The sequence below is a fragment of the Xenopus laevis genome, chromosome 2L (genome assembly GCF_017654675.1).
Source record: "Xenopus laevis strain J_2021 chromosome 2L, Xenopus_laevis_v10.1, whole genome shotgun sequence".
Taxonomy (NCBI): domain Eukaryota; kingdom Metazoa; phylum Chordata; class Amphibia; order Anura; family Pipidae; genus Xenopus; species Xenopus laevis.
In genome coordinates this window covers 38,343,043-38,366,588 of record NC_054373.1, presented here as the reverse complement: position 1 = coordinate 38,366,588, position 23,546 = coordinate 38,343,043, and the positions used below count along the sequence as shown (strand labels likewise).

The 23,546-nt window shown below is 36.3% G+C and overlaps 1 protein-coding gene across 1 annotated transcript in view; it reads right to left on the bottom strand.

The window, feature by feature from the left end:
* The window catches only part of mxra5.L (matrix-remodelling associated 5 L homeolog), a 42,224-nt gene that overhangs the window by 6,055 nt on the left and 12,623 nt on the right, over positions 1-23,546 (bottom strand). Inside the window, exons 2-5 of the mRNA XM_018246162.2 lie at positions 12,613-12,817; positions 9,781-9,910; positions 7,075-7,465; positions 124-5,151 (exon numbers count right to left, since the gene is read on the bottom strand). Coding sequence (XP_018101651.1) covers positions 124-5,151; positions 7,075-7,465; positions 9,781-9,910; positions 12,613-12,791 — 5,728 coding nt within the window. The 5' untranslated portion in view covers positions 12,792-12,817. The remainder of the gene's footprint in view (positions 1-123; positions 5,152-7,074; positions 7,466-9,780; positions 9,911-12,612; positions 12,818-23,546) is intronic.

The following is a 23,546-nucleotide window of genomic DNA, read 5'->3' as shown; positions in this document are numbered from 1 at the left end:
CTATTAAATGATAGGGCTATTGTTATGCTATAGAGCAAAAGAGGCAGTTTTTGTTGCACGATCTTATAACCTTTATATTCATGTGACAAAAATAACAATAAAAGTAAAATCTTAATTCCTTACCAGTGGTAACTTTTGTCCAGGTGATGGATGGCTTAGGATCTCCAAAGCTTTCACATGGAATAACTGCATCTGTTTCAAAAGGCACAGATAATGACTGTAGACCAGTGGTTGTAATCTGTGGCTTGATTCCTTGAGGTCTTCGAGTTACTGAAGATTGGATTTCATTGAGGTTTGTCAGTTTAGATCCTTCGACAATTGATGGTTTGTTGTTTATTTGATTAAAGTACCTGTTTAGCTGAACAGTTGAGCTGGATTTGGGTGCTTGAGTACGTACAATATAAGAAGGAGTAGTCAGCTGCATTTGTTTTTGTGCTGGTGGCTTTGTTACAGGTATTACTGGCAAAGGCGCAACCGTGGCTTTAAATAGGGCACTTGATATAGTTGTCTTTGCAGCTGATATATAACTGGTTTTTTTATTTGCACCATCTGAAACCAGATTGGTAGTTGTAGGAGGTTTAAGTGTAGCAGTAAATAGGATGGGTTTAGTTCTGTTAAAACGGTACTGGAATCTTGGATTTAAGAAATATGGATTTCCTTGATAAGGAATTCTTGCAACTATGTCTTTACCATTAATATTGAGAGTATTTCCTGCAGGTCTATAATAGGGTGATAAACGCTGGCCTTGATTAAATCGGCTTGGAGTCATTGGTTTTGGTCTATATAATGGCACAACTGTTGTGGTTGTTGTGGCCGGTTTTGTTGTTACCTGTTGAGGAGGATATGTTTTTTTCTCTTGGTTGCTTTGTGCTGTATATGCTGTAATCTCTGGTTTATTTGTCATCACAAATGGTTGGTTTGTAACAAAGAAGCGTAATGGTCCTTGCGTGACAAAGTAAGGTGGTCTCTTGGTTCCACGTACAGGACCATAATTAGCTGGAGGGTTCACATTATTTTGATTATTAGGTATTATTCGTGACTGATGTAATTTTGTGGTATATAAAACACTATTATTTGATATTGCCATATAATTGTCCTTAAATTGTCCCTGTATTTGTGGAATAAGCATTTTGTTTTGAATGTGTGGAAGCTGGTCCAGTTCGTTTTGCTTGGAAGATGGGGTGCTTGTTTGTGCTATTTTAACTTTTGATGGTGCTGTTGGAATCATGGTTTCACGATATCTGGTCTTTGTGGAAGCTGAAGCTTGGGCAGTAGACAAATGGAATTGAGCAGTAGGAATGAAAGCTTTCTCTGTAAATGGCATAAATGTAGTTTGAGCACTTTGAGTAGTCCTTATGTATGACTTAGTAATACTTTCCTTATTTCCTTTGTATGAAGATACTGTTTTCCTTTCTGTTTTTGAAGAGAACGTGGCTGAAATTTTTCTTTCTTTCTTCTCAGACATCAGAGTTTTATGTCCAACTGTGGTTTCTACAGGTTTTTTTGTGGTAATCACTGAGGAATCAGTGGTTAAAGGCATAGATTCTGGATGTGGACTGCTCTGAACATTGTCTAGATATTGAAAGATTTGTTCTGTTGTAGCAGCAGTACTTGTTAATTTTGGAGGTTCCTCTGTAATAGGTATTGGATACAACTCAGATTCCGACTTCATTTTTGTAGGTGACGCAACGGAGTTGGCATATTGAATAGTTGTATGTTTTGCATACTGAGATGGCTTTGTAGTTATGAGCATGGTATTGGAAAATGTAATAGGACTGGTGAGTAGTTTGTCTTCTTTCCCAACCAATGTGGAGGTCTGGACATTTTGTATGGTATTGGAATTTGTGTTGAAAGTAGGATTTAAGGTATAGACATTGTTTGAATTTTCATGTTCAGCTACCTTATGGGTTTTGACTATTTGTGGTGTTGTTACTGGGGTGGGAATGGGCAATCCAAATATTTTAGCATTAGATGCAGGTGTAGAAGATGGAGCAGTGTTTGTGTAAACATTTTTGAACTCAGTAGGTTTTATGTGTTCATTAGAGATGACCTGTTCTTTTGTTGGTGGTGCAAATGGCTTTTGAAGAAAACGATCTAAAACAGTTTGTACAGTTGGAACAATTTGATTCTGACGTAATTTAAATCGATTTGGTCTAAGTCTTCTCCTCCCATTTGGTCGACGTCTATGGAAATTAATATTTCCATTTGTACTAACTGTTGTGGTTGTTCTCTGTGCCTGACTGGTAAGATAATTTGTTCTAACTGTTGACTCCTGAACTGTAGGAGTTACCATACTTTTCTCAGGCACTGCACTAATAATAGCATTTGGGATTGTTGTGGTAGTCTTCAGTTCTGTAGATCTAGTCACTGTAGTTGTAGTCTCAGCTTTATTAATATTATTCCCATGTTCCTGGGAAATAGAACTTTTACTGCTTGTTTTTGTGGAAATAATGCCTGTGTTTCCAGAATAATCCTTAGTGTAGCTTACTTCAATGACATTTTTTCCAGGTGTGTTAGTGGTTGTTGGAATAAATGTTTGGGTAGGAACCAAGGCATAGACATTCAAGTGGTCATCAGATGGGGTGGGAGCAATAGTATTAGATACAGATGACATGCTATCTGTTTGGAGAGCCTGCTCTTGCTCAACCATGAGAGTTGTATGAACGTCTCTGTTGATTGTGGGAAGAATATCATTGTTTTCTGTCCATAAAATAAAGTTTTCAGTAGTAAGGCTTTTATCACTTTCAGGATTTAGAGGCTGTAAAGGTTCATTTGGAAAATATGCATCGCTACTTTTTACTGTTGTTGTTTTTTCCACAGCAAGCAGCAGTGGGGACACTGTTATAACAGACGCAGTTGAAAGTTCTTTGACATCATCAGTTCCCACGCTTAGAATTTCCACTGTGCTGCTTTCTGAATCTGCTTCCAAACCATTCTCGCTTTCAAACACTGGTTTTTTTTCATTCGATTGCTCCTCAACATAGTTGTCGGTTGTGACGCTGTCTACTATATATTCATTTTCAATAATTTGGATATTTGTTGTTGGAGCATTACTGTGAATTTCATCTCCTTCCAGAATTACATTTTCATCTTCATTTGTTGAATAAGTGAAACTGTCTGCTCCAGAGTTCTCAGTAGTTGTCAGATCTGAGTTTGGAGTGGGCGGTTCCATTTTGAATGTTTTCTCATTGCTTTCTGAAAACACAGTTTCACTGTCATTATCTGTTTCTTCATTGATTACAGTTCCAATTCTGTCAGCAGGAGATGTTGTTACATCATCGATACTCTGGGCTATTGTTACTTGTGGGGAAGAAGTGATAAATAATAATCCATCTTCGTCTGCGGATGTTTCTTCTACATAAGGTTCTGATTCTTTTGCAGGTGGAGGCATGGCAATAGAAGAAGGGGGTGTAGGTTTATGCCTTAATGTAGAGGTGGGAGTGGCTTGTGTGGCAAGGGGAAGTTCTGTTGTCCTTTGAAGATTTTTCCCTCTCACCTTTGCTAGAATATTGGCCCATTGTTTTGGATCAATCTGTTTATTTCCCATATTAATTCTCCTTCTTGATTCGAACTTCCTCCGACCCTCTGCAATATTGCTCCCTTTTGATCTTTCGGTACCTTTCCATGGTTTCATTTTCCTCCTGTCCTTTCTGTTTTGCTTAGAACGAACATTAGTTGAAGCAGAACCAATTTTCTTTACAAGTCGTCCCCCATTTTTGACGTTATATTTACCTGACTCTTCTGGAGTATCCTTTTCCCCTGAGCCACCATCATCATCTATGATGTTATACTTAGGCTTTGTTGCCAATTCAAAAGAAGGCTGTTTTTTAGTTTTTATTATTTGATAAGGCTTTTCATGTACTTTTCTGTTTATTTCTACTTGAACGCTGTAGTGATCTGTCCCGTGTTGGTTAACAGCTATACATCTGTACAAGCCACTGTCACTCAGTTTGGTGTTAATAATAGCTAATGAGCCATTATTTAAAAGATATAGACCAGTATTATTTACTGATGCATCAATAATTTTATTATTAGGCAAAATCCAATTTACATCAGCATCTGGATTCCCCACTACATTGCAAGCCAAGGCTATGGGATCCCCAACAATTCTTGTAAGAATGTGAATTTGACTCTCAGCGATATCCCTTGATGGTGACTGCACTGTCACTCTAAATAGCTGCATATCCACTTCATACTTCACTCGAGCAATGCAATAATACAATCCAGAATCAGGAAAATCTACTTCTTTTATAACTAACTGCCCACTGGGAGATATGGAAAATCTGCTTTCCGGGCTATTGTACGGTGCTTTGAGTATTGTTCCATCTGGAAGACTCCATTCTATTGAGGGAATTTCAGATGACTTTACATGGCAGTTAAGCTGGCAGAGAGTTCCTTTAATAGCAGTGCAGGATGTCTTAAATTTTTCATTTTTCTCAATCAACACCCAATTATTCTGAGGATACTGTATCTCCTTTGTGTGTATAGCCTCTGAAAATTGTGTAGAAAAAGACAAAGTGACTTTCTTAGCTGTACTCATCTTTCTATTCAACTGGATGTTGACCGATGTTTGCATTATCCAAGATGGCTCCGATGATATAAGCGCTTTAACACCTGTATAATAATATGAATCATGGTCTACATTCTGTCTGTACCTGTAAGTCATTTTGGGACTGTCACTAAACTGTACTTCTCTCTCCAGCTTTACAGGTACTTCACTATAATAGGCTATAAGTTTCCATAGTTTTTCATAGTTTTCTCGATTCATAGGGCATTCAAAATCAAGACTGAATGTGGCATTGATATCAATTTCCTCTTGATGATGTTGATTCCAAGTAATTTTGCTGAAGTCTGATGGCTTTATCATGTCGCAGTCCAAATTGACTTTGTTCCCGTGCTCATCAGTCATATTTAATATGACTTTGCCTAGCAGGTTATGATAAGACTCTGTTGCTGGTGGATCATTCCCGTTCTCTTCTTCTGCATAGGCATAACTACTGTTGTCCCGAAGTGCTGAGTATATAATAGGTCTAGAACAGGAAACATCTTTCAGACTCTGAATTTCCCGATTCTGTAGATACTTTGGAGAGGAGCATGTAGGGCACAGCTGCCCGTTTTCATATGATCTGTCTTTCTTACATTTAAGAATGCCTGTAGGAAAATTAAACAATGTGTTAAAAATAACAAGGATGGGAACTTTGCACTAAATGCAATAAATATTAAAATGAGCATATAGGTGTACCAATGATAAAGTAAACAAAGGTATAACACTACTTTGTACACTAAAGGATTTACATCCTATGAATAATAAACCACCAGCAGCAAATTGTTTTGAACAGGTGCATTTTAGAACAAAGTTATTATAGGTTGATCACAAGGCCAACACATAATTTGTAGAGAGAGCTAAAATATACACTTGGCTCAGCATGAAAAAGCTCAGACATGGCAAATAGTTTGTATAGCAAAATTATCAATGTCGGGTACTACAGAAGTAGAGATTAAACTGTTCATGCCAACTGCAGCATTTGCCCTGTCATCTAATTATATTTCTAACCATAAGTACATTTTCTAATACAGATTCAATTGAAACTCTCTGAGCATTTGCAGTTTAATTTTTTACCTTTACATATTTACACAAGCATTCTCCATAACCCATTGTGTCTAGGTGCCCATTTATTCAGCGCCCATTCCCATATGCAAAGTAAAAACTTTTAGCCTAAAGGGCCATTATTAAGCAGCCATCTTTTGAACACTTTTAACATTAAAATATCCTTTGGGCCAATATTCTATACTTTACCCCCTGATCCCCACCCCTTCTTTATTCTGTACCACCCCAATTCCCTTCTTTTTGAAAAATGAAAAATAAAATATCCTTTGGACCTCTCCAGTTGTGAAATAAATACCTGAACTAGAGCACTTATGTCAAACTTATGCTCCACCAACTACAATTTGCAGCTTATCCAACTCGTTGCTAGTCTACCTGACAATACTAGTGTTTATCATTTGCAGTAAATGATGGGCATTGCATTCATGCATGAGACTGTTTAATTTTTACGTGTCCCCTGCACCTCATCTTCTTACTTGTGTCTGGTGGGCTAGCTGGCTGACCAATTACAATTGGTCTACTGTTTGTACATAATGGTGCCCCACTTTGAATGGTCAAATGATTGGCTTAATTGTGCTATGGAAAATATTGTGTAGATAGTATTTAATAGTAGTATAATGTTATATAAAATGATTGTAATTGTAGTAGTGATGAGCGAATCTGTCCCATTTTGCTTTGCCGTAAAATTTGTGAAACTATGGAAAAATAAGTGAAAAATTCTCAAAATGCATTGATGGGAGTCAACTTTTTTTATACACGCAACAATTTTTAACACTTGCAACAATTTTTCTTGGTCCAAATGCATTCAAGTCAAAGACAGTTTTTCTTCTAGCAACTTTTTTTGTCTCTGTAACTTTTTTGTCCAAATGCATTAAAGTCAATAGACTTTTTTAATGATGACTTTCTTGACTAAATGCATTAAAGCCAATGGCCCTTTTTTCTTATGGCGACTTTTTTGTTGCAGAAAATTTTTCCGCGCCTAATGTTTGGAGCAGTTTTAGTTCTCTTTGAATCCATGGCTGGTGAAAAAATTCGCTCATCACTAATTACGAGAAAAAGTATGGGAACAGATACATGGAGACCTGTGTCACTTCTATGTACTATATATGCCTTGTGTTACTTGGTTTTTAAAGACATGAATTACTGTATGTGTGTTGCTTCCACTTTATGAAATTGTGCCTTATAATACTATGCATCATTAACGCCCCATCCCCTGTCAACAGAAGACAAGAAGGGACAGTTTAGACTGTCATATTTTTTGTCCAAAAAATATTAGCAATTATTATTATGGGACAATGGTTCTTATGGGTTTTCATAAGTCTTTTGCTCATATATATATATATATATATATATATATATATATATATATATATATATATATATATATATATATATATATATATATATATATATATAATATAGATAGATTAATAGATTTATATAGAAAATATAAATAGATTAAACCTTACCATCCGTTTGCTCAGCCCAGTCAAGTAACCACTTGATGTTACAATCACAGATCCATGGGTTCCCATGAAGGAAGAGGTTTTCCAGTAATGGCATTGTTTTTATCATGTCTGCCGGCAGTGACCGAATCATGTTGTCTGATAAATAAAGGTGTTTTAATGTTGATTGTCTGAAATAGCCTAAGAAATTGAAGGTGCAAAATGTATTGGCATGTAGCTGTTGAAGCAAGTTTCCTTCTAAGTGAAGAAGTCTTAAAGAAGTTAAACCATTGAATGCATTGGGGTGTATGAATTCAATTTGGTTATGGTCAATGTGCAATCTTGTTAAGGCCGGAAGGCCATGGAGGGTATGACTGGTAATTGCTTTCAGCTTGTTGTAGCTCATTTTGAACACCTACAGGGAAACGAAATAAAGAAAAACATATTTTTTACATTTGAAAACACAGTGGAATAGAACAATTATAAGGCTATTGATTCCAGCTGACTAATTACATTGCCAACGAAACATAATATTACAATTACACATGAACGAATACACAATTGACACTTCTACTGCATATGACATAATTACTCCGAATTAAGAATAGACAGATGTTTCTAATTTCAAACCAATTTGCAAACTGTGAATAATTGTGATATTAGATGTCCGTTTTATCATGTTAGAGAGTAGAGTCCTTTTGGGTTGTACTATGTACCATTGTTCCATTGCATTAACAGAAATTTTTATTTATTATATAATATCATACAATTATCAACAATATTGCAAAATAGGAATACCTACAATTAAACATGTTTATATGACAAGAAATCAAACAGAAACCTCTGATTTACTTGAAGGCCATCTTCTTTAGTGCCTATTTTAAGCAAATAATTCTAATTTCTAAAAATGATTTTTTTTTTCTTTAATATAGTAATAATAATAATAATAATAATAAATAACAGTACTTTGTACTTGATGGTAACTTAGCTGCCTGAATCCATTTGGTGGCAAAACAATCCTATTAGGGTTACTTAATGGATAAATAAGTTTTACAAGATTTAAATAATGGTGATCCAAATTATGGAAAGATGCCTTATCCAGAGAAACCCAGGCCCCAAGTATTCTGAATAATATACCCTTTACCTGTATTAATTTCTCATTCCATTAATTTAGTGATTAAATAAATATATATCATTTGATAAAGGTTCTAAAACTTAGCTGAAACATTGACATGATATTGTTATAAGAAATAAAGTCCAAGTTAAGAGTTTATGGTACAGTTTATGCCATTACATATGTAAGGACCACACATTAAGGCATAGGGTATCTATCTATCTATCTATCTATCTATCTATCTATCTATCTATCATCAGTCAACTAATCTATCTATCTATCTATCTATCTATCTATCTATCTATCTATCTATCTATCTATCTATCTATCTATCTATCTATTATCTATCTATCTATCTATCTATCTATTATCTATCTATCTATCTATCTATCTATCTATCTATCTATCTATCTATCTATCTATCTATCCATCTTCCTATTATACATGTTGTCATTAAATAGGGTACTGGCCCCAACACAGTAATTCTCATTTATTTTCCCCTTGAATATTAGGGCCAGATTTACTCTTGTTTTCGATTATAGAAACGTAAGTTTGGGAACTTATAAATGATTGCTTGAGCCCAGAGGCTTGAGCAGTAGTAAATCTGTCCCTAATTGTCATCCTATAGTTGTAGTTTTAGTTTTTGGTCTAATACAACAAAAATTTAATTCTCCCATTAGAAACTCAAAATCAAATTAGAGGTGTCACATACAAAAACTTTTATTCATTAAAGATAATTAAATCAAATTAAACAAAAATGTGTACACCCCACCAAATGACGTGCTCAGTGGTGCAAAACGTGTAAGGAGGGTGGCTTATGGGGAATGTGTGGCATTTGGGATGGTATGGATATTTTTGATTTATTGTATTTAACTATACGTAACCAATAATTGATTTTGTAAGTGACACTGCTAATTTGTATATTCATGGCCTTAGAGGTGAAGTACACCAAGTAGATGCTTTTTTTCCATGATTAAAAAAGTTTAAAGATCCATAAAATAAGATTTGTTGTCCCTTACATAAACACATATAATGCCAATAAATTTTAAGTTGGTGAAGTATATGTGAAAGTATCAAGTATCTATACAACTACATTTATGGGCCTATTTATTATACTATGTAAAATGAAAATCACCAAAAAAAAAACAGTGTAAAAAGCTGTGTAAAATAAATGGCAAAATTAAGATGTGTTTTATTATACACCATTCAAATGCCAGATTTGCCACCATTATTTTACACTGCTTCAGACCTTTGTAAGTAAGCTATAATGGAAGCCGCTCAGTTTGTAAAAAAATTACGAAATTTTTACGTTGCTTTTGCGCACGTTTTGAATTATTCTGCCATTTTTTACACCACATAATTAATCTGCTCATGAGATTTCCATATTTCCTCTAAAAACTGTGCTCCCAACTAATACAGATGGAGCTAATCATATCTTTATCTAAAGAATTTAAATTTAAATCAATCAACACACTTATTCCTTGGATATAAATGCTGGGACGTGCTGGGGTGCACCATATAAGCTACGGGGTATTTGTTCTGTACATGGACTTTTTTCTATTTAAGGGAATAAAATAATAACACCAATATACTGGAATATATTATTCTGAATTTACCTGTAAAGAAACCAGATCTCTAAAAGCACCATTGGGAACATTGCGGACATCATTACTATGGATCAAAAGTAACTCTAGTTTCGATAATCCTGCAAATGAATCCTCCTCAATTGAATGAATGCTGTTGAACCTGCAAAATATAATAGAACCAATAAGAGGCTTTATTTTAGTTCATCAGCGTAAGAAGATATATTTGTCATAAGTATTCTTTTGTTAACAAAACTGGAAAAATATATAGCAAAGTTAAAATGGTTTTAATATGATGAAAAAATAATAATTTCATAAAAAATGTTCTGGCTTGTGAAACGGTGTTCCTGAAATCAGTTCATTTCTGTGTCTGTTAGCTGGTTACTGCCAAATTGTTTTAACAAACCCTACCGGCAATGCAGAGAATACAAACAAAAAAACCCCCCAATAATTAAATGCATTTATCTCTTAAAATGATGTATGTAGTTAAGTAAATGAAAGTCCAGTTTAAGGGGGGAGGGGGAAGTTGCTTTATAAAATGTTTAAAAAAATTAGGCACTTATGACGCTCAATGACACCTTATACTAATGAATCTTAACCTACAGTCTTGGGTCATATTTATCTGAAAATGACTTGAGTCAATGTCTAAAATCGCTTTGCTGTCTAAATACTTAGAGGTCTATTTATGAAAGGTCAAATTTAGTGGTTTTAGAGATTACTCAACTTTTCTAAAACCACAAATGTCATGAGATTTATTAAAAAATCAGAATAAAAAAAGTGTGAATGGAAAATAATGCTGAATGATCTGAAAAAAATCCAAATACCTCTAAAACCTCAAAAAATTCAATTTTTTTTAGACAATTCCTAGCGAAAAAAATCCAAAAACCTCTAGAAGTCTGAATGGAAAAAGTTCCAATAGAATCAGTGCAGCTCCCATTGACTTCTATAGGACCTCGACAAGATTTATCTGATGAAGTTTCGTATTAGAGGTTTTCATGGTTTTTACGCTTAGGGGCACATTTACTAAGGGTCGCATTTCGAAGGGCTAAAACTTTGAAATTCGAATTGAAAAATTTGAATTTAGCTGTTTTCGATCGAATTAAAATAGTGTGATCGATCGTAGAAATCGTGCGAATCGAACGATTTTCAAAAAAAAAACTTTGACTTCTACAAACTAAACCAAATATTGGCTCTAGGTTCTAGGAGGTCCCCATAGGCTAACATAGCAACTCGGCAAGTTTTTTAAAGAGACAGTACTTCGATTTTCAAATGGCCGAATATTCAAAGTTATTTCAATTCGAATCTAATTTTGGCCTATTCGATGGTCGAAGTACCCAAAAATTACTTCAAAATTCGAAGTTTTTGAATTCGAAAATTCACTTTGAATTAATTCGACCCTTAGTAAATGTGCCCCTATTAATAAATCTCCAATTTTTAGAGCATTCGATTGTTAGCCCCTAAATATTTGCAATACTAAGGGGCACATTTACCTAGGGTCGAATATCGAGGGTTAATTAACCCTCGATATTCGACCGTCAAAGTCAAATCTTCCGGCTTCGAATATTGAAGTCGAAGGATTTAGCGCTATTCCTATGATCATTTTAATCCATTGATCGAAGGATATTCCTTTGATCAGAAAATTGTTAGGAAGCCTATGGGGACCTTCCCCATCGGCTAACATTGGCCTCAGTAGGTTTTAGGTGGCGAACTAGGGAGTCGAAGAATTTTTTAAATAGACAGTACTTCGACTATCGAATGGTCGAATAATCAAACGATTTTTAGTTTGAATCGTTCGATTCAAAGTCGAAGGTCGTAGTCAAAGGTCAAAGTAGCCCATTCGATGGTCGAAGTAGCCATATTCGACCATTCGAAATTTGAACTATTTTTCCTCTATTCCTACACTCGAGCTAAGTATATGGGCCCCTTTATATTTGTTTTACAGAAAGTGGTTTAGAAAACAAAGTAAGTTGTGGAAAATGGTTTAGAAAACAAAAGGCAAGTCCATGGAATGTACAAGTCTTTGAATATTTCAAACTAAGAGTGTTATGAAAATCAATTGACTAAGGAAAAATACGCAGAACTATATAATGGAATGGAAATCACATTTTATTCAGGCATCTATGAAACGCTTTAATATTGTCCCTCTAAAGGACTTACTTCCAGTGGAACATGTGGCATTTTGATTGCTGTGGTGTTTTTAGCGAGAACTACTTAATGAAAGTATCTAGTTTCTCCATCCAGTACATCAGTACCACTTATATATTACTTGCTCAGTACCATTGCTTTTTATTCATTGCTTATTTGTACATATTTCCAGTACTGACTAGGCCTTCCACTTCTTGATCGTATTTCGAATTACGAAGTGACATTCTGCCTATATAAACACAAATGGAAAATGAACCGTCTATAATAATGATGAGTAATAATGGTAGGCTTTATTTATTGTCCCAGACCAAGGCCATAATGTTGGGAATTTATCTCAGCGCTTCATGAACTCTTCATCATTACACAGATGTGATGTATGAAATATGTAAATTGAATTTTCTCCTTGTAAAGACACACTGTCAAAGACATCAAGAAACAGAAAGGGATAATTCATAGACTAATTGTTTAACAACCACTGAATCCAACCCAGAACAGCAGGACATCTTTTTCCTTGCAACGGAAAATAATAGGTGAAACAGGTTTTATTTTGACAAGTGCAGGCAAAGTTTTATGCAGATTAAAGTTTTATTCGTAAACACACACGGTTAATCATTCAAAGGTGCATGAAAAACGGCCAAATTCAACATCTGCTCGGTATCAAACAGAGTAATTTGTGACTATGTAAAGGATATGAACTGAAAATAAAATTTAGATACAAACCCCAAATTGATTCTTTCCACATTTTTTGGTATTCTTGATGGCACTGCAGCTAGGGAGCGGAAGGTACAGTGGACCTCAGAGTTGACGTAGCATGCACATGGATGTGGGCACGAGAGAGCATTTTGTGGCACGAATATAATAACCACAAGGATGAGCCATAAACGTATCATTTTGTGCATGTTTGTCAGTTTTTTCCCTTGAGTTCCTGATTGAAGAGAAAAAAAAAAAAGAACCGTTTTAAATTGTATATTAAGTAAATAGTAGCTGCCATTCATTTAACATTTAAATGCATTCTGAACCACTGAACAATTACCATGACTTGAAACCTAGTAAATGTAAACATATGGGGGCACATTTACAAAACAGTAATATGTTTGGGTACAAGCGACAGATTGTATAAATTAACAAGGCACTGCACTCATCGGGCCTAACCAAATGGCTTTTATTAAACAAAAATAAAGCAGCCTGATTAGTGTAGTGCCATGTTTATATATACTGTATGTAGAAATAGCTCAATAATAACAAACTTTTCTTAGCCTTGTAATGGCCTGGAGGAATCCTGTAACACAGATCTATAAAATCACGTATTGCTTTTTCAGAGAGCACACACAGAGTGACCCAATATGACCACAACATGCATTTAATTATTTTGTTCTTGTTTTCTGCATTTGTCTGTGAATGGCACTTGGCATCAATAACAGCATTAGCATACAATTCACTTGGCGCAACTCTTTGCTTGGAGTCAACCCTCTACAGCAGTGGTCCTCAGCCAGTGGCTCTCACCAAACATGTTTCTCACCAACCCCTTGGATGTTGCTCCCAGTGGCCTCAAAGCAGGTGCTTATTTTTTAATTCCTGGTTTGGGGGCAAGTTTTGGCTGCATAAAAACCAGCTGTACAGCCAACCAGAGCTTTCTGTAAGCTGGTAGTCCACATAGAGTCTACCAAAAGTCAATCACGGGAAATAAAAGTTGAGGACCCCTACTCTACGGTAACCCTGTAATTAACCACTAGGTAGTAATCTTAGGAGGCTATACTAAGGGGTCCGTTTACTAAAGTGCGGTAAATCTGACTTTAAGTTTCCGCATGTTATCGCTGAGAAACCAATGAAACCAAAAAAGCTTAGAGGCTGACGAATCCTTGGACTGTGATGCCGCTGCCAATAATACACCTCTGAGCTGAAACTGCTGCTGTTGCACCAGATAGAAGCAGAAGCCAAAACATCCTGTCAGCAATAGCTACAGATCTCTCTCCTGTCAGCAAAGAATGATGGGTAAAAGTATTATGTGATATTTCCTGCCCTCTGAGAATTTTCGGACGGAAAAATACTTTTACGACACTGCATAGATGGCGGTAAAATATTGCGAATATTCTTGCGTTAATTTTGTCTTTTGCACATTTCGATGTTTAGTAAACCAGGCGTTAATGTGTACGTAGCGTTATTTTCAGCGAATGCGATAACTGGCAAAAACATATTTTTGCGCAAGAAAATTCGCAAATTTATATTTACCGCAGGTTAATAAACATATTTGCCGACAAATTTGTCTATATTTTGTGCGCATATTTTTACTGCGCTTTAGTAAATGGACCCCTCCTTCTTTTGATTGCCTCCCTAGCATTTGAAACCCCTGCATTTCTGTTTAAATGATATGCAGTGATGCCAGGACTCTCCTTTAAAAGACCATTGAACAGAAAACATACCTAAACTCTTATTACAAGAGTTGTTCATCCAACAGCAGATTATTCAGAATGCTCAATTTATAAGTAAAACTAACTTTTCTGCAAATAATAGCACCTTTGACAATGCTGTTCCATTATACCACCACAGTCCTGCCAGGTTGCATGTTGGCAATGAATACAGGATTCTAGTGAGGGAATTGTTTGTTGTCTACATGCTGGTGTAGATAAGGGAGATGTAGGTTCACAGCATGGAGAAATGATTTGAGACTGTAACCCACCCCAGCCCAATGTCCTTTGGAAAGGAATCCCTTGCACTGGGGTGCTTCAATGGTGCTGATTGCTGAAATGCTATCTCAAAAAAAGTAGAATAGCAATGCACTTTTTTTAAATAAGAGGAGTAATAAATGTTTAAAAAAAAGATATGATATTTAATTATATCCAAATATATCAGTAGAGCCTTTAAGGAGATAAAACTACAGCACTTACTCCTCCCTTTCAGCTTGGCAGGGATCTATAAATTTGCACCAGTTGGTGTGCCAAATGTAACACCACCATTTGGAGAAAATATATATTTTATTTGAATGTGAAAACAAAGTCCACAGCTGCACCTCCTCATTTTATTTGCAATACGACAATGGTGCTGTTTTAACCCTTAATCAGTGGGGCACACAATTAGGTTGCAACAGGTATGTTGTATGTTAAATTACAGTATCCCATTTCTGCGTATGGATCACTGAACTAAAGAGTGAACTCTAACATTATTATAAACTACAACAACAGATAAATAAAAACCTATCTTTTATGATATTACATATGCTTATTTTATTCAATATTTATGAACCCCGTTCATCTGTTTGGCAAGCATGGGAACTATTACATGGACTAAATCCATGTGGATAGATCACATGAATGTGCACCTGCTTAGTGTAAAATAAATACCTGAAATCTCTAAGCATCATTTTGAATGACAGCACTATGTCGGTAAGTGTAATAGAAGCCTTGAATAAGGCAAACCCTTGTAAATAAGAGTTATATAATCATATATATATATATATAGAGAGAGAGATTTAAGAATGCTAATATGGATTTTAGTAATCTAGTTATGGCAAAGATAAATATTGCTGTGCTTTTTCCAAAGTTCATACATTCCTACCCAAGTTCCATCTTCAAATGGAATTCTTCATTATTGACTCTAACATTTTATAGTTTGCCTCTATGGAAACAGATGAAGTGATTTTCCTGGAAGGAGAGTGTGCTACCTGTGAAGGCCCCAGACAGCTGCTATGGAGGTAAAAAGTGATCCATGTGGCTGTAACAATGTAGGCCACTCTGGTATCTTGGCAAACTGAAATAGTAGAGTAGAATTTGTTACTCCAGAGTGCATATAGGATATGTTCACTCACTGTTGACAGTAATCAAAGTAATGATATGAGATCATCTATAAAGCACAGTAATCCCTTCATATCCTTCCACCTACCAGACTCTAAGGGTAAGGCCACACTAAGCGATAGCGCGGCGATTTGACTCGCCGCGACTATTCGCCGCGACTTTTAATCCTCAATCGCTGGCGAAACTTTGGCGCTGGCGTCTATGGGGAATCGCTGCGTAAAAACACACGCGGCGATCTTTTTTCTATTGTCGCTCGAAATCGCCTCGCTAGGCGATTTCGAGCGACAATAGAAAAAAGATCGCCGCGTGTGTTTTTACGCTGGCGATTTTGCGCGATTTCCCATAGACGCCAGCGCCAAAGTTTCGCCAGCGATTGAGGATTAAAAGTCGCGGCGAATAGTCGCGGCGAGTCAAATCGCCGCGCTATCGCTTAGTGTGGCCTTACCCTTACACTTTAACTACTGTATGAAGATTTTTGCTTCTGTGTCGGATTATGTGTTTTGGGAACTGGCGTTTTATTTGTCTTCACTATATGCATGCATGTAGTGTAACATGTACTTGTAATATAAGGGGGCCATAAATACATGGCAAAGTGTGCCTGCCATAAAGTTGTGGCTCTATGTACTGAGATGAATGCGGCACTTTCTGAATTAATACTATTTCAGAGGATAAATCATTATGCAAAGGGAGCAATCGTTATACAGGTAAGGGATCCATTATCTGGAAACCTGTTATCCAGAAAGCTCAGAATTACAGGAAAACTGTCTCCCATAGACTTCATTTTATCCAAATAATCCAATTTTTTGAAAACCAAAAAATAATTTTTTCTATGTAATAATAAAACAGTACCTTGTCCTAATATATAATCATTGGTAATAAGGTATGAAAATGCAAATTACAGAGAGATCCCTTATCCAGAAAACCTCAGGTCCCAAGCCCAGGTCCCATACCTACATCACCATTTGATTCAGATGAAAAAATACACTAAAAAAGATTATTATGTCACATCTTTCTGTTGATGCCTCTATCCAAAAGTATCCAGAGCTTTGCACCTTAAAGTACTTTGGACTGCACTTACAAAATGGAATTATATAAGAGCATCTTGCCATTATGCTGCCCCTCATCCAAAAGCCTGGAACAAAGTTATGCACCCCAAATTGCAGATGCAAAGATTTATAATTAGCAGCAGGCTCAAGTGGACTCAAAAGTTTAAACTTTAAACTTCATTATTTTTAAATCCATTTTTTTTATTTGTTTGGTGAGTATGAGTAAGAAGTGTGAACTTTACAAATGATAAAATTATTATCCTTAAATTTAAGATGAAGAGAGAATGTATGTAATAAGCAGTGCAACTAAAGTAACTGAGCAAAAGTTTAAGAAAATATATATATTTTAAAAGGCACTTTATCTTCTTGTAGCTGCAATTTTTATCCTTCCCACCAATGATTGTAGCATTCTCACCAATGATCAATCAGAATGTGCTGTTTGTAACATTCCCACCAATCATCAATCAGAGTCTGCTGTCTGTAACTCACTTATAACCAATCACAACTATGGAAAAGTATAGTTACAGTTCATGCATTCATGTTACGACAAATCCAATGTGTCAAGGCTGTATGCTGTGAGATATTACTAGAAGTGATACCTGAGAACTTATTTACAGTATGTCAGTGGTATGGAATGGAATAGAATGGAAAGCTAATGGAGACCTGCTGACAAATTATGGCCAATAAAAACCTAATATGTTTCTAATACATAAAGTGAATTAAGAGTAAGGGGAGCTAGAAACAACTGCCCATTTTCTAAAATTGTTAAAGAGTATTCCTATGATTTAATCTTAATATTTTTGGATGCAGAATGTCCCGTGCAAAGTATTTCATGCTTACTCATAGCCATAAACACTCATGCGCCAGGCCAGAAATCAGCTTTATTTGCCAAATATGGTGAAACAATGGCAGCTAATGTATCCACTAATGATTTATAAAACAAATATCTCCTGATGAGTAGAAATAAATCCTGCTATTATGGAAAAATAATTATATACAGCATAATAAAATCTATATTATTTTCATTGACTTGGATGAAACACACACACATATATTGTATATTTTTCTTTATTGAAATTTATAGGAATATTAATAAGAAGTGGATAAAAGAGAATTAATAGGGAATGGATAGGGAATGAATAGGGAGTAAACCCAAAGAATTTGCAAGCCAGACACACTCTTTATCCTGACAGTGCCAAACAATAGTTCACTCTTGCACTCTAAACATGCTAGCGGCAAAGGCACACATGCTTTTCATACAATCTCCATAAATAACTTTTCGGCTACTGTACCAAGCCCATGTTTTTTGAGATCTCCCAGAAGGATTATATGCTGTATAATATTTCCACTAGATTTATTATGCTTTTAAAAAAAAGCCTTCACAGTGGGGATTAAGGACTTTTGGGAGGTTGGTGGTGCAAAACGAATCTGCCATTCAAAGGGAACATTTTAATGGCATGTTTAAGGCTGTAACTAAATGCCACAGGTGTAATACCAGTCTGCTGTACATATCAGGCGATAAAGCAAAACACTGTTCTGTATCTAATGCTTTCTAATGCCTTCGATCTTTATAGGCAACCCACTTTGCATGGGAGTTAGATATAGTGTTATTTTACCTCTAGGCACATTCATCACCTCTATGACTAATATAAAAACAGTAGCTGGAATTTTACTGTAGAGCTGACAGCAAGAAAATGACAGGGCAAAAACTTTACACTGTACATTGAAAGGATTGAAATAAAGCAAGAAATGACTGCAAATGTTGTACCTACATTGAGGTAGACTTCAGCCTTTAGCCCTGGGTGGAAAGAGAACAATGTGGTCCTTGAGCAGTAGCACTGGTCCAGACAATGGCCAGTCAACATCTTTTATTTCATTGCCACGCGCAAAAAATATTCCTGACCTGTATTTACAGATTTTATTTTCATTTTATTCTATATCTCTAGTGTGCTAGCAAGTCTGAAGATGCTTCATAGAAGTACACAAGCATCTGGTTAATTTCTGTCCTGCATCATTTAGGTGTAAATTCCCCCATGGACAAGACTACAAAACAGTACCTTTTACTCCAGTTAAACTATGTTCTATTGTATGCTTTCTTGGACCAACAGCACCATACTCAATACAGGTATGGCATCTGTTATCCTGAAACCCGTTATCCAGAAAGCTTTGAATTATGGACATAGACTACATTTTATCCAAATAATGCAAATTTTTAAAAATGATTTTATTTTTCACTGTAATAATAAAACAGTACCTTGTACTTTATCCCAATTAAGATATAATTAATCCTTATTGGAGGCAAAACCAGCCTATTGGGTTTATTTAATGTTTTCATGATTTTCCAGTAGACTTAAAGGAGAACTAAACCCTATTAATGAATATGGCTAAAATGCCATATTTTATATACTTAACTTATTACATCAGCCTAAAGTTTCAGCTTGTCAATAGCAGCAATGATCCAGGACTTCAAACTTGTCACAGGGGGTCACCATCTTGGAAAGTGTCTGTGACACTCACATGCTCAGTGGGCTCTGAGCAGCTGTTGAGAAGCTAAGCTTAGGGGTCGTCACAATTTATCGAGCAGAAAATGAGGTTTGTCTGTAATATAAGTAAATGCTACAAGGCTAATTATTAAATTTAATGTTAGTTACACGGGTTTCTGTGCTGCCATGTAGTAATTATCTGTATTAATTACTAATCAGCCTTATATTGTGACATTTATATTCTATGTGTACTGTATATTATGAGTGGGTCCCTAAGCTCAGTAAGTGACAGCAGCACAAAGCATGTGCAGTGAACCAGCAGAAAAGAAGATGGGGAGCTACTGGGGCATCTTTGGAGACACAGATCTTTACTGTTAAAGGGCTGTGGTTGCCTTGAGCTGGTACAGAAGGCCAAAACATAATGTACAACATTTCTAGCCCACTTTTTTAGTGCGTTCGTTCTCCTTTAAGGTATGATGTTGCAAATTATGGAAAGATCCATTATTTGAAAAACCTCAGGTCCCAAGCATTCTGGATAACAGATCCCATAACTGTATTGTGATAAGAAAGCTTTGTCAAGAGTTCAGTCCGAACTGAGGGACATAGAGCAGAGCACAGAGAAAGAATAGAGAATAAACCCTCCTCATTGTGTTTTGTATGAAGATGCTCAAGGCTACAGCTTAGGAAAAAAATGCCATTATATTTTTAGGTATCAGTAGAATAAGCATTAAAATTCACAGTGGACTGAGGAAATATAAATTGACCTTGGCAAAGGGAAATTCTGTTATTATAAGGGAGGCATTTTGTACTCTTGAACATCTTGCCAATATAATTATGCAAACTGTGGATGGATTGAGAGAATATGATGAAGCCGTGTGATGACCTGGCAGTTCCAGTACATGTTGTGGCAATATCCTATGGCTGTGCATTGATGCTATGGACAGCTGCCATTGCCAGATTGAGCTATACAATGCTTTTTGTCAATTCCAACGAAGGCCGTTCTATAAAACAGATGTATATTCATAAATTCTAAATTGAAGCCAACCAAAACATTCCTAGATTCATAGGCAAATGCAAATGTGGAATATTATTCCAGAAATACTGGAGTGAAACAAAGCTACATAAAGCAATAAGGTAAAGAATGAAAAGCTCAATTGGCTGATATCCACCTAATAACAGATTACTGGATGCACAAGGCCGTCTCAGGATTGGAAGGAATAACATTGGTATTTCGAGTAATAGCATCTGAACCACATTATTCAATCTACTGTGGTTTGTCAGGAGTAAAAACTTTAGTTTGTATTCCAAATTTATATTCTCGGTTTTCAGAAATAGAGGGAAGTAGAAAGGAATGTGTTAATCTGAAGGGCATATAATACTCTGCATAACCCTGCCACTGAGTTGATTTACTAATGCTCAGCATCAGACTGGGGGCCTGTGACCCACTGGGGCTGCTGCCTTTGGCCCTCCCCGTCCCCCTCATAACTTTATATTCCCACGGCCATGACTGGGGCCAGGGAGGGAGGTTGGGGTAGTGGCAATGGTTTCAGGCAGGGAGTGGGTCTGAGCTTGCGGGGCCTGTTCGGGGGTGTGTGCATGGGCCAACGGGGTTTTACCCAGTGTCCTGCCCAGTCGACTGCTGCTTTCAGTTCGAGCTATCATAAAAAGAAATTCCGGCTGGAGCAATTATAAAGGAAACCCTGTGTCAGTTAAGGAGCTCACACAGGGTTTCGGGAAAACGACCATGTTAGTTGGGGTATTTCTCCACGTAAGCTTTCTTGAAAGAGAAAAAGTTCAGCACCTAAAAGATGACAATGTTTTTCTTATTCTTCTGGCTCCTTTCAGCCCTTCTCACGCTAACCAGGTTCGGTTTTCCATTTCTTATTTAAGAAAGCCTTCTCGGGGGAAAAATACCTCAACTAATGGGTTTTTTTTCCCCCTCGAAACCCTGTTTGAGTTCCATAACTTTATGATTGCTCCAGAATAATGCAATGCAATATACTGTAGTGTTATTGCCAGAGGTTATCTATATATTTTTCCAAAAGGTTTCAGGAACTGCCTGATCCACAATATGCCAACGATCCTACTGAATGCCACAGACCAAATCAAACCCAATTCTAGAGCTGCTGCTTCTTCAGTTCAGTTGATATATCTATCAACAATAATGGCCTTATGAAAGGCAAAAACATGATTTTTCAAATCATGTACAGCTATAGTAGTTAAAAGTTATAAGATGATGTTTGCCTGTGGTCTCCATTCATCTGGGAGCACAGAATACAATTGTTTTGTAGCGTTCTGGTTATTTTCTTGCACTGTGTGTCAAAGAATACGTTTCTTTGAAGGTGGCTATGGTAAAGACAAGTATAATGCAGCACTGGGTATTTTACAGACCAAGTGTAAACATTGTTGATGTATGGATTCTTTTTTTCCTCTGGATATTTTCTCAAGCGCTTCTTAAAGAACAGCATTCACATTTCATATTTAGGAAACCCCCAAAAAACACCTCTTTGAGAAGAGAACTTTAATCATATCTGCATTAGTCTCAACATTACTTTTTACTCCAGCAAGTTTAGCTGTCAGTATGAAAGTGATTGAATATACCCTGCTGAGTAGAAACACTTTCTGCTACCTAATACTAGGACTGTTTCTTGAAGAAAGATATATATGGCAATTAGATCACTGACAGAAGATGATGCTCAGTGTCGGACTGGGATGCCCGGGGCCCACCAGAAAACCTTAGACCATGGGCCCACTTTCCAAACTATTATTCTTCCTCTTCTCACTCAACCTCTTTATTCTCCTAGTCTTTTATATCTACTTACTCTATTCTTCCATTATTAAGCATTTTTTCCCATAAAGAAAAAGCAATGACCATGAAATAGGCCAAATGGTCAGAAGCAAGAGGTCCACTGAAGTCTGGGCCCATCAGGAGTTTTCCTGGTATCCCGGTGGGCCAGTCCAACTCTGATAATGCTGGTGCCTAGGGTTCTACTGAAGGAATCATAGAGCAAGGGGACAGATTCATTATACAGGTACAGGTATGGGATCCATTATCCAGAAACCAGTTATCCAGAAAGCTCTGAATTGTGGAAAGCCTGTTTCCCATAGACTCCATTTTATCCAAATAATCCAAATTTTAAAAATAATTCCCTTTTTCTCTGTAATAATAAAACAGTACCTCATACCTCCCAACTGTCCCATTTTTAGAGGGACAGTCCCTCTTTTGACAGCTCAACCTACAGTCCCTCAATTGTACTGGAAAGTCACGTTTTTCTCTGCACTGAACAGCCAGAAAAAGATACAAACTTTCTAACTTAATTAGCTTTTGGCAGAGAGCCCAGAACAGCCACAGCTGCTTATAAGGTACTTTTGTAACAATTTCAAGATAAGGAAATAAGTAATTGTAACAATATAAGATTGGGAAAAGTTAGACTCACAGCTTAAAGGGCAATTCACCTTCATTAGCAAAACTGTAATAACTGGGAAAAAAACACAAAAATATGTTCAAACATTCATAACCTGAAAAATGTTGTAAAATTAACATGGTAATTAGGAGTGTGGCCACAAAAATGGGCGTGGTCAAAAAAATCACCATGATATGCGCGCCAACTTTTTGTCCCTCTTTTTATTTCCAAAATGTTGGGAGGTATGGTATCTTGTACTTGATCCTAACTAAGATATAATTAATCCTTATTGGAGGAAAAACCAGCCTATTGGGTTTATTTACATGATTTTCTAGGAGACTTAAGGTATGAAGATCCAAATTACAGAAAGATCCATTATGCGGAAAACCCCAGGTCCCGAGCATTCTGGATAATGAGTCCTATACCTGTATTGCAATATGTGGACAAACAAAGCAGTTTTCTTAAAGGGGAGATCAGTTTTAGTAACTTTTTGCACAACAGCTACACTATTTGCATTTAACGTGTAACAGTCTACTACAAGTTGGAAAATGAAAGCAAAGACCTGGTTAGTTGCTACACTGGTTTATTTTACTACCTATGCATGTGAATAATCCCTAAGAGTGTATTAAACCTAGTATAGATATAACAAATATACACGATCAATATCAGACCAACATCTGACACTGGTCATTATCAGACCAGAATTTACTTTGCCTTTGTACATGACACTCTTTGTGCTCCCATAATCTCCTAGTGTCCTCCCATAGTCCAGTTTAATGATGGTGGTCTCTTATGTGTACAAGGAACCACCATAGGCATTGCCTGAAGGTCATTCAGAAGGATAGAAACAGGATAGAGAGAACAACACACTAATTCTGTCCATTATACAGTATATAAATAGAGACAATAATGTACACCATTTTAAGAACTCAC